The sequence below is a fragment of the Heterocephalus glaber genome, unplaced genomic scaffold, assembly GCF_053883595.1.
Source record: "Heterocephalus glaber isolate CG9 unplaced genomic scaffold, H.glaber_assembly_v1.0 deba00001760, whole genome shotgun sequence".
Classification (NCBI taxonomy): Eukaryota; Metazoa; Chordata; class Mammalia; order Rodentia; family Bathyergidae; genus Heterocephalus; species Heterocephalus glaber.
The window spans coordinates 6,784,712-6,799,368 of NW_028258457.1; the positions used below are offsets into that span (position 1 = coordinate 6,784,712).

At 50.5% G+C, this 14,657-nt stretch overlaps 1 protein-coding gene across 12 annotated transcripts in view; it reads right to left on the reverse strand.

Annotated features, from left to right (window-relative positions):
* Rfx2 (regulatory factor X2) overlaps positions 1-14,657 on the reverse strand; it is a 121,046-nt gene that overhangs the window by 15,484 nt on the left and 90,905 nt on the right. For 6 of the 12 annotated variants that reach the window (XM_021245284.2, XM_087201328.1, XM_021245285.2 and 3 more), the window contains 4 exons: positions 13,268-13,297; positions 11,957-12,046; positions 9,944-10,023; positions 7,881-8,139 (listed from right to left, as the gene is read on the reverse strand). In XM_021245284.2, the coding sequence (XP_021100943.1) occupies positions 7,881-8,139; positions 9,944-10,023; positions 11,957-12,046; positions 13,268-13,297 (459 nt within the window). Of the gene's footprint in view, positions 1-7,880; positions 8,140-8,507; positions 8,587-9,943; positions 10,024-11,956; positions 12,047-13,267; positions 13,298-14,657 lie in introns of all 12 variants that reach the window. The other 6 variants (XM_021245288.2, XM_013065956.3, XM_013065957.3 and 3 more) reach the window with 3 other exon arrangements.

Below are 14,657 nucleotides of genomic sequence, written 5' to 3' on the forward strand. Positions count from 1 at the left end.
CATGTCAGAACACGAATGTGCAGGGAAGCAGCCCCAGGTGTCCTCCTCTTGGGATTCGCTAGAGACAGAGGCTCCCAGCAGCCGGTGACAAGCAGCCACACAGCCCTGTCTGCGGGCACTGCTGCCTGCCCGGGCTCTGTGGCCCCATCTGCCTCCTGTCTCCGTCTGACTTCCTCTGCCCAGGGCCCAGGCTGCCTGCTGGCCGCAGGTCTTTGCTCCCCAGCGGAAGCCTGGCCAAGCCTACTGGAGTCGTGAATGCCACTGTGCAGACTCAACCCAGGTTCACCTGAGCTTAGGACCCCGGGCTGCTCCAGACTTGGTCCACAGCAGGGACCTTGCCCAGCAGGGGGGACAACCCAGCCACATCCCCACCGCCAGCAGGCAGCCACCAGCAGGGCCTCGTTTTATTTTTATTTCTGTTTTTGCTTTGCACTGCTAGGTAGAGGACACATTTCTGTTGGAACCTGCGGCAGCCGATCACTTCTGTACCTGTTTCTGGACCTTTCCTGAGATCACCTTCTGCCGCAGCACTGTGGCTTTTCCAACCACTGGCAGGAAAGTCTTGGGGTCCCAGTCAGGATGGGGTTAGACAGGCAGCCCATCTCCAGTGCAATGCCAGGAGCCTATCCTGGCTTCAAGGCTGGTCCCAGTTTCAAGATGCCCAACACATTGTCAGTTCTGTGTACAGCCGGATGGGGGCGCTCAAAGAAGTGACAAGGGACACAAGGGAGAGAACCAAGCTTTCCTTCTCATCTGTCCCCAGAACCAAGCACTGAGCGGTTCCCTCCTCCAGGTCCACTTGAGGACAGACACTCACCACCTCCCAAGTAGGACCTGGGGTTGCCATGTCCTCTGAGAATCCAGCGAAGGAGGAAAATCTCACACTGCTAAAATCAGAAGGAATGAGTTCCTTTATACTTCTATCAAATTATCATTTCTTTCAAAGAGCTGATCCTAAGAACATTAGCTGAGGATCTCTGACATTTCTGATCTTATGTCACTTTTTCTCTTTTTTTGTTGCTTATTTTATTGATCTTGGACTGTTCTGGTACTTATGTTTTGAGTGTTAAGTCTTTTTTTGTTTATTGTGGTGCCAGGGATTGAACCTGGTTCCTTCCCACTGAGCTATGTCCTTGGCCCTTTTATTTTATTTTGAGACAGGGTCTCATTTAGTCCTAAATTACCCAGGCTGAGCTGGAACTTTCGATCCTCCTGCCTCAGCCTTCCACAGTGCTGGGACTAAGGCGTGTAATGTCAAGCCTGGCTGAAATCTTTCAGACACATTAAATAATCCGGTGCCTAGGACAAGCCCTTTCTATTGTGAGACAGGGTCTTTTCTAAGTTGCCCAGACTGCGCTTGAACTTGTGATCCTTCTGCCTCCCAGGGTGCTGGGGTGACAGGCGTGTGTCACCGCGCCCGCCTGCCTTTGCTTTTAAAATGTGCTTGACAGCCTCGGGCAGGGCAGGGACAGCACGGGTCAGACACGCACTTACATGGCTGTTGAGTAAACAAACCGCTTTTGTGTGGGGTGATTCCTTCGCTTTTTTGGAGGTTTTCAATCTCCATTTGAAGCTAAAGAAAATGTGTGCAGAACAAAACAAAACAAAGTGGAAGGAGAAAAAAAAGAAAAGGCAATCAGATGGTTAGCAACAGCCAGGATGTGGTTTTTATTAATATCCAAATAATGATTTGAGCGCTTATAAAAGGAGGCGCGACACAGGCGGGGCCGGGGTGAAGTGGCAGGCGCGGGGAACAACAGCAGCAGGGGCAGCAGCAGAGCAAGGGGAGAAGTCGCAAGGTGCCAGATGCGCGCATGCGCAGGCCACGAGCGCCGTTGCTGCAGAGCAGCGTAGCTGCAGCAGCGCGTCCTCCCGCGCATCCTCTTCGGCCTCGGCCTCGGGATCAGGTGATCGAAGCCAAGGACGGATGGCGGCACTGATGTCCTGGCCAGCCTGCCGTATTGCAGGGCCTAGCGTCCCCCTGCGGAACGCTGCGGGAAGATTCGAGCGAGCCCAAGGCGCAGGACATGGGGCACCGCTCTCCAGCAGAGGTCGCTGCTGCAGAGGGGTGACACGAGCTGGGAGTGCTTTGCGGCCGGGCTTCCCGGGAGGAGGGCAGGTGGCTGGCAGGACTGTGCACAGGAGGAGCCAGCTCTGTACAGCTGTCACCGCATCTGCACGCAACAATGTCACCTGGACTTGGATGTGGGAAAGCCCTAGAGCGCACCCGTCCTTTCCTGAAACACCCAGTGAAGGCCAGACTTCAGCCACGCCGTGTGGAAAGCTGATGGAGTGCGCCTTGGGGAAACCGGGTCCCCAGAGCTCAGTCAGGGACCCGAGGGAGGGTCTCTTTGCTGACCGGACAGCCACAGCCCGTGACAGAGACATCCTGACCAGCAGCTCTGCCAGCTTCCATGCTGGACACCTCACTCTGGGTGCCCAGAGATGGAGGTCTGCCCCTGGGAGTTGGCCGTGCCCTGGAGGCTGCTCAGTGTTTCCAGGAAGGGGAAGAAAATGTGCCCCTCCAGGCCATCCGGCCTCAACATTGTGGCCTAGTGACTCTTTCACATTGTTAAGCATTTTTGAGGCCCTCCCTCCAAATGAGCTTTTTTTTGTGAGTTAAATACTTCCCATATTAGAAATTGTAGTGGAAAAAATTAAAAATGTGTACATTAATTTATTTAAAGCATTGATAAACCCATTACAGGTGAAGGTAAGATTAGGCTGGGCATGGTGGTGCATGCCTGTTATCCCAACACATGGGAAGCTGAGGCAGGAGGATCATGGTGAGTTCCAGGCCAGCCTGAACCCTGTCTCAAAACCCAAAGAACAACAAATAAAAGCATGTCTGGCTGTATGTTTTAGTTGGCCATGAATATGTGTACTGGGCACTACATCACCCAACAGCTGGTTGCTTCTTATGTCAAGTCAGCTGCTTGTAGGATCTGGGAACCCTAGCAAGGAGCATTGTGATCAGTTACCTCAAAATCCTGAGCCAGTGGTGACAACGGGGGAGGGCAGCCCTCCCAGGAGCAGTGCGGAAAGGGGAAAAACCCTCCAGAATGCACATTCCTGAACTCTGGGAATGAGAAGTTTATAGCAACCAGGTGGACACTTAATATAATGATGATAATGCTAATGATAAAAAAAACCCAGCCGAAATGTGGCATCCAAGGGAACGTTTCAGATCACTAGCTGACCACTGAATACAGGTTTCAGGAGCCACCCCTGACAAAGAATGAAGATTTCATAAAAGTGGTCCTGAAAGGTCATTAAACAAATGATCAACAACTCTAAAAATAAATCCTGGGGAGGGTGGAAGGATTTGATATCTAGAGTTGCTATATTATAATATTAAAGATATCTATTTTTCTACAAATTATGAGGTGTGCAAACAAATAAGGAACTCCACACACATACAAAAAACAAAGAAATAAAGCTGCCCCAGAGGAAGACCAGACATGGATTTATGAAATAAAGAGTTCAAATCAACTATTTAAATAGATTCAGAGAATTACAGGAATTATGTGCAAAGAACTAAAACAAACTATGATCATCCTATCTCACCAAATAGAGAATATCAACAAAAAGAAATTATAGGCTGGGGATTTAGTTCAGTGGTTCCGCCACCTGCCTCACAAGCACAAGGTCCCAAGTTTGATCCCTGGTACCAAAAAAAAAAGAAAAAAAAAGAAAAGAAAAGAAATTATAAAAAGGAACCAAGCCAGGTGTGGTGGCACATGGCTGTGATCCTAGCACTCAGGAGGCCGAGGCAGGAGGATCACTGCAAGTTCAAGGCCAGCCTGGGCTACATAGTGAGTTCTAGGCAGCCTGAACTACATAATAAGACCTTGTCCCATACAAATAAACAAGTGAAGAAAAAAACACCAATGAAATGGAAGCAAATTAGAATTCTAGAATTGAAAGTATGTTTGAAGGGGCCCAGGGATTTAGCTCAGTGGTTCCGTCGCCTGTCCAGCAAGCCCAAGGACTCGAGTTCAATCCCTGGTACCAAAAGAAAAAAAAAGTTTGAAGGTATAATGGCTAAAAATACTTCCCAAATTCAATGAAAGACATGAACTCACATATTCAAAAATCACAACAAAGCACATTATCATCAAACTGCTTAAAGACAGAATTTCCAGGAAGCAACGCACACAAACAAGTGATCTCCCATCAGAGTAACAGCTCATTTCTTACCAGCAATCACAAGGGCCAAAACGGTTAAAAGGGTGAATTTTACATTACATGAATTTTACCACAATAAAAATATGTTCATATAACTAAACTAAAGAGATATTAGTCTCTCCTGTAGTGGGAACAAACTTTTATTGATGGGCACAATTTTCTAACATCACCTGGAAAATATCAGCTCCCTGAATTTGCAGATCTTCCACCTGTGGACACAGCTCGTTCAACAGCCTCAAGATCGACACTCACTTCTGAGAATATCAAGCCACTCTCTCTGGACACCATCCAGTTCCCTGTGACACACACAAGTGCTCCCAAACTCTCATTTTTTTTTTTTGAAAACTTAACTATGGTCAAACTTGCCAGTCGTTTCCCATAATAGGTCAGGCTTACTTCATTTGTATTTGAGAAAGTCTCTGCCAAATACGACCTGAGGCAGAAGAATGATAGTTGTCATCTGTCCAAGCAAAAACAGCTTCTTGTGAAACAATGGTGAGTTCTGTCTGCAACTCAAACAACTGTGCTGGGGCCTCTTCTGGAGATGTGACTGTACCGGGGTGGGACAGCAGGGCCTCTGAGGCCTTTCCATGCCACCACACAGGATACCGAGGACATGTGCACACGAGGATTAACATTTAATAAAAATATCATTTTTACTGCATTATCAAAGACATATTATTTTCTTTCTTTCCTCCTTTCTTTCTTTCTTGATTGCTTGGCAGTACTGGGGATGAAAACCAGGGCTGTTGCACTGAACTACACCCTCAACCCCTTATGTATTTATTTTTGGTACCAGGGATTGAACTCAGGACCTTGAGTTTTTGAGGCAGGCGGGGTGCCCCCAGCCGAATTTTTGAGATAGGGTCTTATAAACTGCCCAGGCTGGGTTCAAACTTATAATAATCCTGCCTCAGCCTCCTAGAGTGCTGGGATTACAGGCATGTGCCACTGTGCTTGACTAAGGACATTTTTAAGTGAAACTAGTATTTTGTCTCTGTCTCTGTCTCTTTCCCTCTCTCTCCTCTTTCAAAACATTTCCAAACTTCTTCTTCCTCCTCCTCCTCCTCCTCGTGTGTGTGTATGTGTGTTTGGGGGGACAGAACCTTACTCTGTAGCACAGGTTGGCCTTGAACTCACTATGTAGCCCAGGCTGGGCTCGAACTCCCATTGATCCTCCTGCTTCAACCTCCTGAGTGGTAGGATCACAGGCGTGCGCCCCCACGACCAGCTACAGGGGCTTCTCAGAGTCTGGTCCCTCTGCCTTGATTTGTTGCTGTTTCACCCACTTGGATTCTGCTCAATCAATGCAGATACCAACACAGCCAAAGGCAACGAATGGTTTACTGCTATTATGAAAATAGTTTAGGTCTTGCGGACACACTAAGAGGGTCCTAGGGACACCCAGAGGCTTCCTTCTAAAGCTGGGCATGGTGGCACACACCTGTAAACCCAGCACTGGGTGGGGAGGCTGAGGCAGGAGGGTCACTGAGAGTTCGAGGCCAGCCTGGGCTACACAGTGAGACCCTGTCTCAAAAAACAAAACAAAACAGGCCAGGGATTCAGCTCAGTGGTTCCGCCACCTGCCTCAAAAGTGCAAGGTCCCAAAACAAAAATCCCTCAAGCTGAGACTGCCAACACAGGTAAGGGTCATTTCTATGACTTCCGGTGGCATTCTCAGGGTATACCCAGCAGAGCTTGAATCCAACAGCCCAGGCCCCCTAAAAAATGGTGATTTTTATTTTTTTTTTGGTCAGGGGAGGGAACCCAATACCTCATGCACTCTATGCAAGTGCTACCACTGATTGTCACCTATGGCCCAAATGTGGTGAATTAATCTTAGGAGTAGGATTTCAGGATTTTTGAAAAAGATCCTACATGTTCCCTGGGGACTGAGCTCCTGACTCTCTGACTTGCCACTGGCACTTCAGAATTTGCTCACCTGGGGCAGGAAGAAGACACAGAGGTGTTTTTAGGCATACCTAAATTTTTTTTATTTTGAGACCAGATCTTAAGTCACCAGGTTTCCTAGGCTTGGCTCCAAGTTATGATCCTCTTGCCTCAGCCTCCCAGAGCGCTGGGTTATAGGTGTGCACCACCATGCCCAGCTAAAAATCAACTGTATTTTCATATCCTAGTAATGAGCATTTGAGAACTGAAATTAAAAAAAAAAATCAAAGCCATTTACAGTAGCTCCAAAACATTAAACACTTAGATATAAATCTAACAAGACAGCTACAGAATCTATCTGTTAAACATGATCAGTGAAATCAAAGATGATATAAATAAATGGAGACAACATACCATGCTCATGGATTGCAAGATCCAACTGTGGTAAAGATGCGGGTTCTCCCCAAATCCATCTACAGATTGAGTGCAATTTAATCAAAACCCCAGGGTGATTTTTTTTTTCTATAGATATAGATAAAATGACCTAAAGCTCATATAGAAACTTGAAATTTATATAAATGGCCAACATAATTCTGAGGAGAAGAAATTGGGAGCAATCATTTGATTTGATGTGAAGACTTACTATAAAGCTGTAGTAATTAAGACAGGGTGCTTTTGGCAGAAGAGCTGGCACATAGATCAATGGAACACAACGAGAAGGATACCCTGAAATACAGCTGCACACATATGGACAACTGGTCATTTCATACGTTAAAAACACCAAACTAGGGCCGGAGATTTAGCTCAGTGGTTCTGCCGCCTGCCTCACAAGTGCAAGGTCCCAAGTTCAACACCTAGTACCAAAAAAATAAATAAATAAAATAAAGAAAACCAGCTGCAGATTCAGCTACAACTTGATGGAATCACAAAGGCCCCACACTGAGTGAAAGAAGCCAATCTCAAGAGGATACCCACTCTGTGATTCCTTGTATGTGAGACGCCTGAAAGATCAACCCATAGTGACAGAGGATACAGATCAGCGGTGGCGGGGTGGGGGGCCCTGGCTGCACAGACACCCTGCAGGCGCTTTCAGGGCTCCGGCCTGTGTGTACTGATTATGGGGACAATGACACAAGTCTACACGCATATCCAATCTCACAGTCTTGCACACCCAAAAAGGCAATTCCACTCCATGTTTTTTGGGTGTTTTTGGTACCAGGGATTAAACTCAGGACGCTGTGCTTGCGAGGCAGGCGGTGGCACCACTGAACTAAATCCCCGGCCCTACTCCATGTTAATTTTAAAAAACACAACCAAGTAAAAGTAAACGTGGAAAGTCAAGTTTTAAAAGTAGAGTCAGGTTGGGCTGGGGATTTAGCTCAGTGGTTCTGATGCCTGCCTCGCAAGCGCAAGGTTCCGAGTTCGATCCCCAGTACCCAAAAAATAAAAAATAAAAAATGTCAAGCTGGGTTTAGAGCAGGTCAGTAATAATCTTGCAAGGGGTTGCAGAGCTAAGAATCTGGGGGCACTCTAGAGGGGTTCGACCTTTGTTTGTGCAGGGCCCTGTCCTCTGGAAGGGCTGTCGGACAGCTCCAGGAGGTAGGTGGTGACAACAACGACAACGGCGATGACAAAGACCACCGCAGAGGCAGCATCTACCATCGGGGAAAGCCCTCCTCGGGCTCAGTTTCCACAAGACCCTGCGACCACAACAAGCCTTCCTCTGTCCCCCGGGGCACCGAGGTTCACAGAGCCTCACATGTCTAGCACAGTACCCTGCTGTCCCCCAGTCCCGTACATACCGTGGCTGGTGAGGACCGGGCGGTGTGGGCCAGGGAGTGTCTCGCGCTGTCCATCCCGTGGATGAGGTAGGCGCCTGCGCTGGACACGATGGGGTTCCCTGCGACGTCCATGGTGATGCCCACCATGCCATGAGCAGGAACCAATGGCGGGGATGAAGCTGCCACTGTCACCGGGGTGCCGCCTGGGGCCTCGAAGTAAGAGGCTGCGCTGCTGGGGGCATACATCGGAGGCTCGGGGTTGTAGGCGTAGGCCGCTCGTCTGGCAGAAAGACAGAGGTCACTCTGAACCCAGCCCTTCTGAATGCCCCGGCTGAGTAAAGGGTCTGCCCAACTGTGTGTGTGAGCGACAGGTCCTCCAGGCCAAGTATGTGGCGCTGCTCATCCAGAGGACAGGAAGCTCAAATCCAAGCTGAAGCTCAAAGCTAGAACAGACTCAGGATCACAGGCTGACTAATGGAAACCGATCATTTAAAAATCCTAAGTGGGGGCCAGGGATTTAGCTCAGTGGTTCCACTGCCACCTGCCTCACAAGCGCAAGGTCCTGAGTTCGATCCCCAGGTACCACAAAACAAACAAACAAACAAACAAACAAAAAATTCTAAGTGGGCCAGGCGTGGTGGTGCATACCTGCCATCCCGGCACTCGAGAGGTGGAGGCAGGAGGATCGCTGCAAGTTTGAGGCCAGCCTGGACTACATAGTGAGACCCTGTCTCAAAAAACCAACAAAACAAAACAGGAAGCAAATCGAAGTGGCGAGTGGGTCGCATGGAGGAGCCTTGGTGGGGACGGGCTAGTTTTGTGCCTTGTGGTTGTAGTCACACAAACCTACGCATGGGGTAAAGTGCACAGAACTGAGCACATACACACATGTGCATGCAAATGTGTGTGAGGACTGGTGAAACTGTCCAATGTCACATTCCTGTCCTTGATGTCCTGGGGTCACACTGGAGGTCACCACCAGAAGCTGGAGGGCCGGAGGGCTCTGTGAGGCTGTGAGTTTTTCAAAACATAAACCAGGGCTGGGGAGGTGGCTCAGTGCCAAGCGCTTAGCTCCATCCCAGCCCTGCAAAAAAGAAGGGAAAAAACCCTACAAACCGTTAAAAAAAAAATGACGCTGCATCATAAAAGAATTTCCAAGCCGTAGCACGCATGTGCCTGGCATTCCTCTAACAACTGGATGATGGATTCACCGCGTGTACTGAGAAGGAAGCATTTAAACTCCTCCTGACAAACTCTGGTCACGGTCTGAGTGGCCATGGTGGCTTCCCTTCTCAGTGAGTAAAGGCGTGTCCTGAGGGAGGGCCCACGGTGACATCCTACAGAACTGTGGCCCAATGTCAAGCCAGAAAGTGAACCTGGAACAACCCACAGGCCTCGTTTGGACTTCACGTGAGTGCACTCAGGTCTGTGTGTGATTGGGGACAGTTAGTGTCGGGCTTTGGGAAATGACACATTGCCCTCTGTCACAAAGCCTTGCACGCAGTCCCCACACTGAAGAAGGCCTTGGCAAAACCAAAGAACAAGAAAGAGCGAGCAGAGGCCGATGGGCTGCATGGGGGCATGGACAGGCTTCAGCCCCAAGTATCCCCTGGTGGGGCAGAAAACTCTAGAAGTCTTGGTAAAATGGAAAACCACGTTTCGTCGAGAGCCTAGAAAGGTAGAGCTTGACAAAGGTGAGGACCAAAGGGCACTGAGGGCAATGGCTTCCGGAACATGAGTCTTCAGGTTGAGAAGTTGGGTTCTTTGTTTTTTCTGTCTATAGATGGAACCCAGGGCCTTCACACTGAGCTTCATCCCCAGCCCTTTTCATTTTTTGAGACAGGGTCATGCTAAGTCGCTATGTCGTGATCCTCCTGCCTCAGCCTCCCATGGTGCTGGAATGATATTGGCATGCACCAACATGCCCAGCTTTTTAATCTTTACTTTCTTCACACAGACTTTTCTAGACATTGAAATACAAGGCTATGGTTTCTGAACTCTCTGATGGGCATCAGGGTGGGTAAGGGAGAGATGGGCAAAAAGCGTCCTTCCTGGGAGAGGGCGGTGGCCCGGGGCACACGTACATGGCTCCATTTGCGTAGACAGCGTCGCCCCCTTCCACGTACTGCACCTGAGCGGGGTACACGTGCTGCACAGGCGGAACCTGTAAGCACACCGGGCGGACGCCGAGTCACGGCAGGCACTTCCTGCTCGTCCCCTTAAGCCCCAGGTGTCTCCTCTCCCCACTGAGGACACTGAGGACCACGTGGCCCTGGCCTCTCCGTGGTCAGTTTGTTTACATGCTGGGAGAGGCATCGGGGCGGGATGAGATGCCAGCGGCCCCAGCAGGTGACAGAGCCACTGGAACCCACAGAGTCCGGCTGCATGTTCTGGGACCCTGGCTCGCTTCTGCTTCCCACCTGGGGGACGAGACCTGAGCACCACAATCTGTCCAGGTGGGGCACGTGAGGCAGGGACCACACCTGCCAGCTCCGCAGTGAAGCCAGAGCTGTGGACAGAGGCTCGTATCGGGTGCCACGCGGATCCTGGCCCCAGAGGAGGGGCCGTGGCCAGGAGCCAGTTCAGCCCTGGGCCCAGCAGTGGGACTTCCAACTCCTCCCATGATGGGAACCCTAGCAGAGGCCCAGGCCACCCTGCCTGGGGGGGAGGGCAGGGGTAGCTGCAGGGCCCCGGGGCTCTTCCTCTGAGCCTTTGTCTGCAGCTTCAGGAGGCACTGGCCCCCTCCCAGGGCACCCCTACGCCACTGTCTACACCTGCCCAGCTCGCAGTCCCTGAACGAGCTCCAGGCGGTGTCCCCAGGAGAGGGAGTGGCAGTCTGGGGACCAGGTAAATGCAGGTCACCAGGGAAGCTCGTCACCCAGAAAGAGCTGGAATCATCTACTGGTAGTTTGTCTTTTCTTTTTTTTTTTTTCTGGTACTGGGGATTGAACCCAGGAACTTCTCACTGATATACCTGCAGCCCTTTTCTTATTTTTTATTTCAAGACATAGTCTTGCTAAGTCACTCAGGCTGGGCTTGAACTTCTGATCCTCCTGCCTCAGCCTCCCAGAACCTCCCCGAGTGCTAAGATGATGGGCGTATGTCTCTCTCTATCTGGCTAGACACTGGCCCTTGTGTCCTTGGGGAGGGCTTTGACAGAGACAAGGCCTATGGCAGGGACCTTCACCTGGGTGCCTAGGTGTCAGAGTGTCTGTTTATTTCCTGGGGCCCTGTAGACCTTCCCAGCTCCAGATGACAGACACCTGGAAACATCCCACTAGTCTACAAAGGGACCTGGAAGTCTGTAGGCTCTGCCCTGAGGGCCAAATCTGGGGCCTCATATGTGTTTTTGTAAATAAAGTTTTATTGGTGCACAGCTGGGCTTACATATGGATTATGGCTACTTCTGTGCTATAAAGACAGAGTCCAGTAGCTTCATTTGAGACCCTCTGACCATGAACCCAAAAGATGTGAGGCACAGGCTGCCCCGAACTGATGGTCTGGGGGCTGCAAAGCTGTCAGTCCACAGCTACAAACTTTGTTCTGAGATAAACCATTCAGGAAAGCCATCTCCTCTGTCAGTTCACCATCTGAGGAGGCAGTACCTGTCTGTGGGTGCGTCTGCCTCCCCAGGGGCCTGTGTTCCTTCCTCCATGGGGACTGGGTGCTTGCCCACACCCCAAATGTGGCTGAATTTATGAATGAATGAAAGATCACCACCTTTCTTGGTTCACTGCAAAACTATCTGTAGTAAAGGAAGAACTTTCTGGATAAATGAAGGCACCAGGCAAAAAGAAACAACAAAACTGGCCACAGTGGCGCACACCTGTCATTCCAGCACTCTGAGAGGCTGAGGCAGGAGGATTGCAAGTTCAAGCCCAGCTTGGGCAATTTAGTGACATCCTGTCTCAAAATTGAAAAGGGCTGGGGATATAGCTCAGTGCAAAGGCCCTGGGTTCCATCAAAAGGAAAGGACAGGACAGGATAGGACAGGACAGGACAGGAAGGAGGAGAAGGGATGGAAAGTGGCTGCATCCACCAGAGATTGTTCTGGATGCGAAGTGCCAACTGTGCCCTGGACAGGGGCGTGGCCTTACCTGCTGTGGCACCTGCGGAGCTCTGGGGAGGGACAGTGGCTGCATCGAGGCCCCCTTGGGTGTGGGGCCTGCGACCTGGACCAGCACCCTCTGAAAGGGAAAGGGACAGACAGTCAGACGCGCTGTGGATGGACCTTCACCCAGAGGCCTCAGCCAGAGCTGGCTCGCCTGTCCCCACATGCTTCCTCCCTAGGTCGTGGGGCGGACGGAGAAGGAAGGCAGGTCACACAGACAAGCTCGTTCATGCTCACGCTGGGCTAGGTGGGTCCAGGGGCAGGCGTGTGTGCACGCACACACACACACACACACACACACACACACACACACACCCTCTACCCGCCCGGTGAGGCCTGCAGTCTGTGGGGAGGTGACAGAAGGGGGTGCTGGGTGGGGTCGGGGCCCACCCGGAGAGCTATCTGCTGTCCACGGGCCACTGGCCCTGGGGGAGCACTCTGCAGCTCCCTATGGTTTTACAGGTCACACTGACCTTAGACAAGAGGACCGAGTGGCCACACAGAAAAGAAGGGCCCAAGGGGACCTCAGGGTCACAGGAGGAATGGCATGGGTGCTTTGTGCTTGTTTATTCTGAGCAGAGACCTTCAGTGTCACTGACCAAGACGCGTGCTGTTTTTCCCAGATGGACCCTGAATGTCACTGACTGTGACATCTGTGATCCTGTGGTGCCTGGCAGGTAAACACCAGGAAGGGGGACGCACAGTCTCCAGCATTCAGGGTGAGGCACCGGATAGGAAGACTCCTCTAAGGACTCCAGCCAAGGGGCATCTGAGCCTGGCCGTGGAGACAAGAGTTCGTGGGCCCTGGCCAGCATGAGCGCATGGCCAGAAACAAAAGCAACACAAATATTTGACATGAGCAGATGAGTAGTCAGCTGCACTGGCTCTACCCCCATGCCAGAATATTATGCAGCCAGGAAAATAAGTGGGGCCGTGACACTTGCCACATCACGGACGGACCCTCAGTGAGAGACGCCAGACACAGAGGTCACAGTGTGGGCTCCACGGACAGGAAACGCCCAGGACAGGCGACTCCAGAGACAGGAAGTGGACTCGGGGGTGCTGGGGCTGGGGTAAGGGTAGAGTGATTGCTCATCAGGATGGGGTTTCTTTATAAGGTGATGCAATGTTCCAGAACTTGATAGAAGTGGTGGTTGTACAATTCTGACTATATTAAAAACCACTCAATTATCCACCTTAAAGTGACCAATTTTATGATGTGCTGTGAATTTCACCTCAATTTAAAAGACAATTAAGAAAACTAAGGGGGGATTTAGCTCAGTGGCACTGTGCCTACCTCACAAGCACAGGGTCCTGAGTTTGGTCCCTGTTGCCAAAAAAAAGAAAGAGTATTAAGGCTTAAGCTAGACATCATGGTGCATGCCTGTCACCCCCAAAACTTGAAAGGCTGAGGCAAGATGATCACTTGAGATGGTGATGTAGGGAAACCCCAGCTCAAAAAGAAAAAAAAAAATATCTGTCTCTATATATGGAGTTTACATTTGTGCAGCCACTCGGAGGCGCTGAGTACAAATTGCATAGCCGCCTGGCCGTTTAAGTAGGATTCAGTGCCAAGAAGTCCTGCCAGCACCCCGGGCCCATGAAAGACAGGGCAGGGCAGGGGGGCAGGAAAGGCCTCCAGGACAGAAGGTGGGTGCTGGGTGCAGCGCGGGAGGCAGGAGTCCAGGGATAGGGACCCAAGCAGTGGTGGTAGCAGAAGGAATCCCCAGCCCCAGGGGCACTGGGCAGGTGGGTTGCGGGTGTGGGGAAGGAGCGTGTGAGGCCCAGCCCCGAGACAACATCTGATCCCCATAGAGCCACGCTTCCCTGCCTGGTGGCCCCAGTTACAAGCAATAAAAGCTAAAGGCGGCTCATTACCCACTCTAACTGGAATGAGCTGCTTCTGGGTATGCCTTTTTGTTTTTGCGGAAGTATGCTTTTTCATCTGAATCATTTCTGTGTTCCTGCTAGATCATAAATCATGGATGGTCCCAGGGCCACAGCGACCTCTGTACACTGCCCTGAGCTTCCAGCTTCCCTTTGTCTGCTCCATGGACTCCCTCTTTGTGTGAGCTGTTTTTGTCTTTTTGTTGTTGTTGTTTGATTTCTTTTTTTTTTCGTACGGGGGATCGAACTCAGGCAGGACCTTGCACTTGCAAGGTAGGTGAGGTGCCACTAAGCTAAATCCCTAGCCCTGACTTTTGCTTTTGAGACAGGGTCACATTATGTAGCCCAGGCTGGCCTCAAATTCGTGGCAATCCTCCTGCCTCAGCCTCCCAAGAGCTAGTACAGAGGTGTGCCATAGTGCCCAGTTTGTATACATTTTTATGATTTACTTCAAGCCATGGGAGCCACCCAGACACAAACATAGCCTGAATGTGAACATTTTCTTTGCTAACTTTAAATAATATATTCATCTCTTTCTTTTTGTTGCTTTTCGAGACAAGGTCTCACTCTGTAGTTCAGGCTGGCCTTGAATTCACTATGTAGCCCAGGTTGGCCTTGAATTCCAGGCGATCCTCCTGCCTCAGCCTCCTGAGTGCTGGCATTACAGGCATGCGCCACGATGCCCTAGTCAAGAATATATCACCTTCTCATGCTAGTCTCCATTTTGAACCAAATCCTAAGAAGTCTAATCTACTTTTTGCCTCGTGCATGAAGTCTTTCTGTGTAAAAGGTTCATTTCC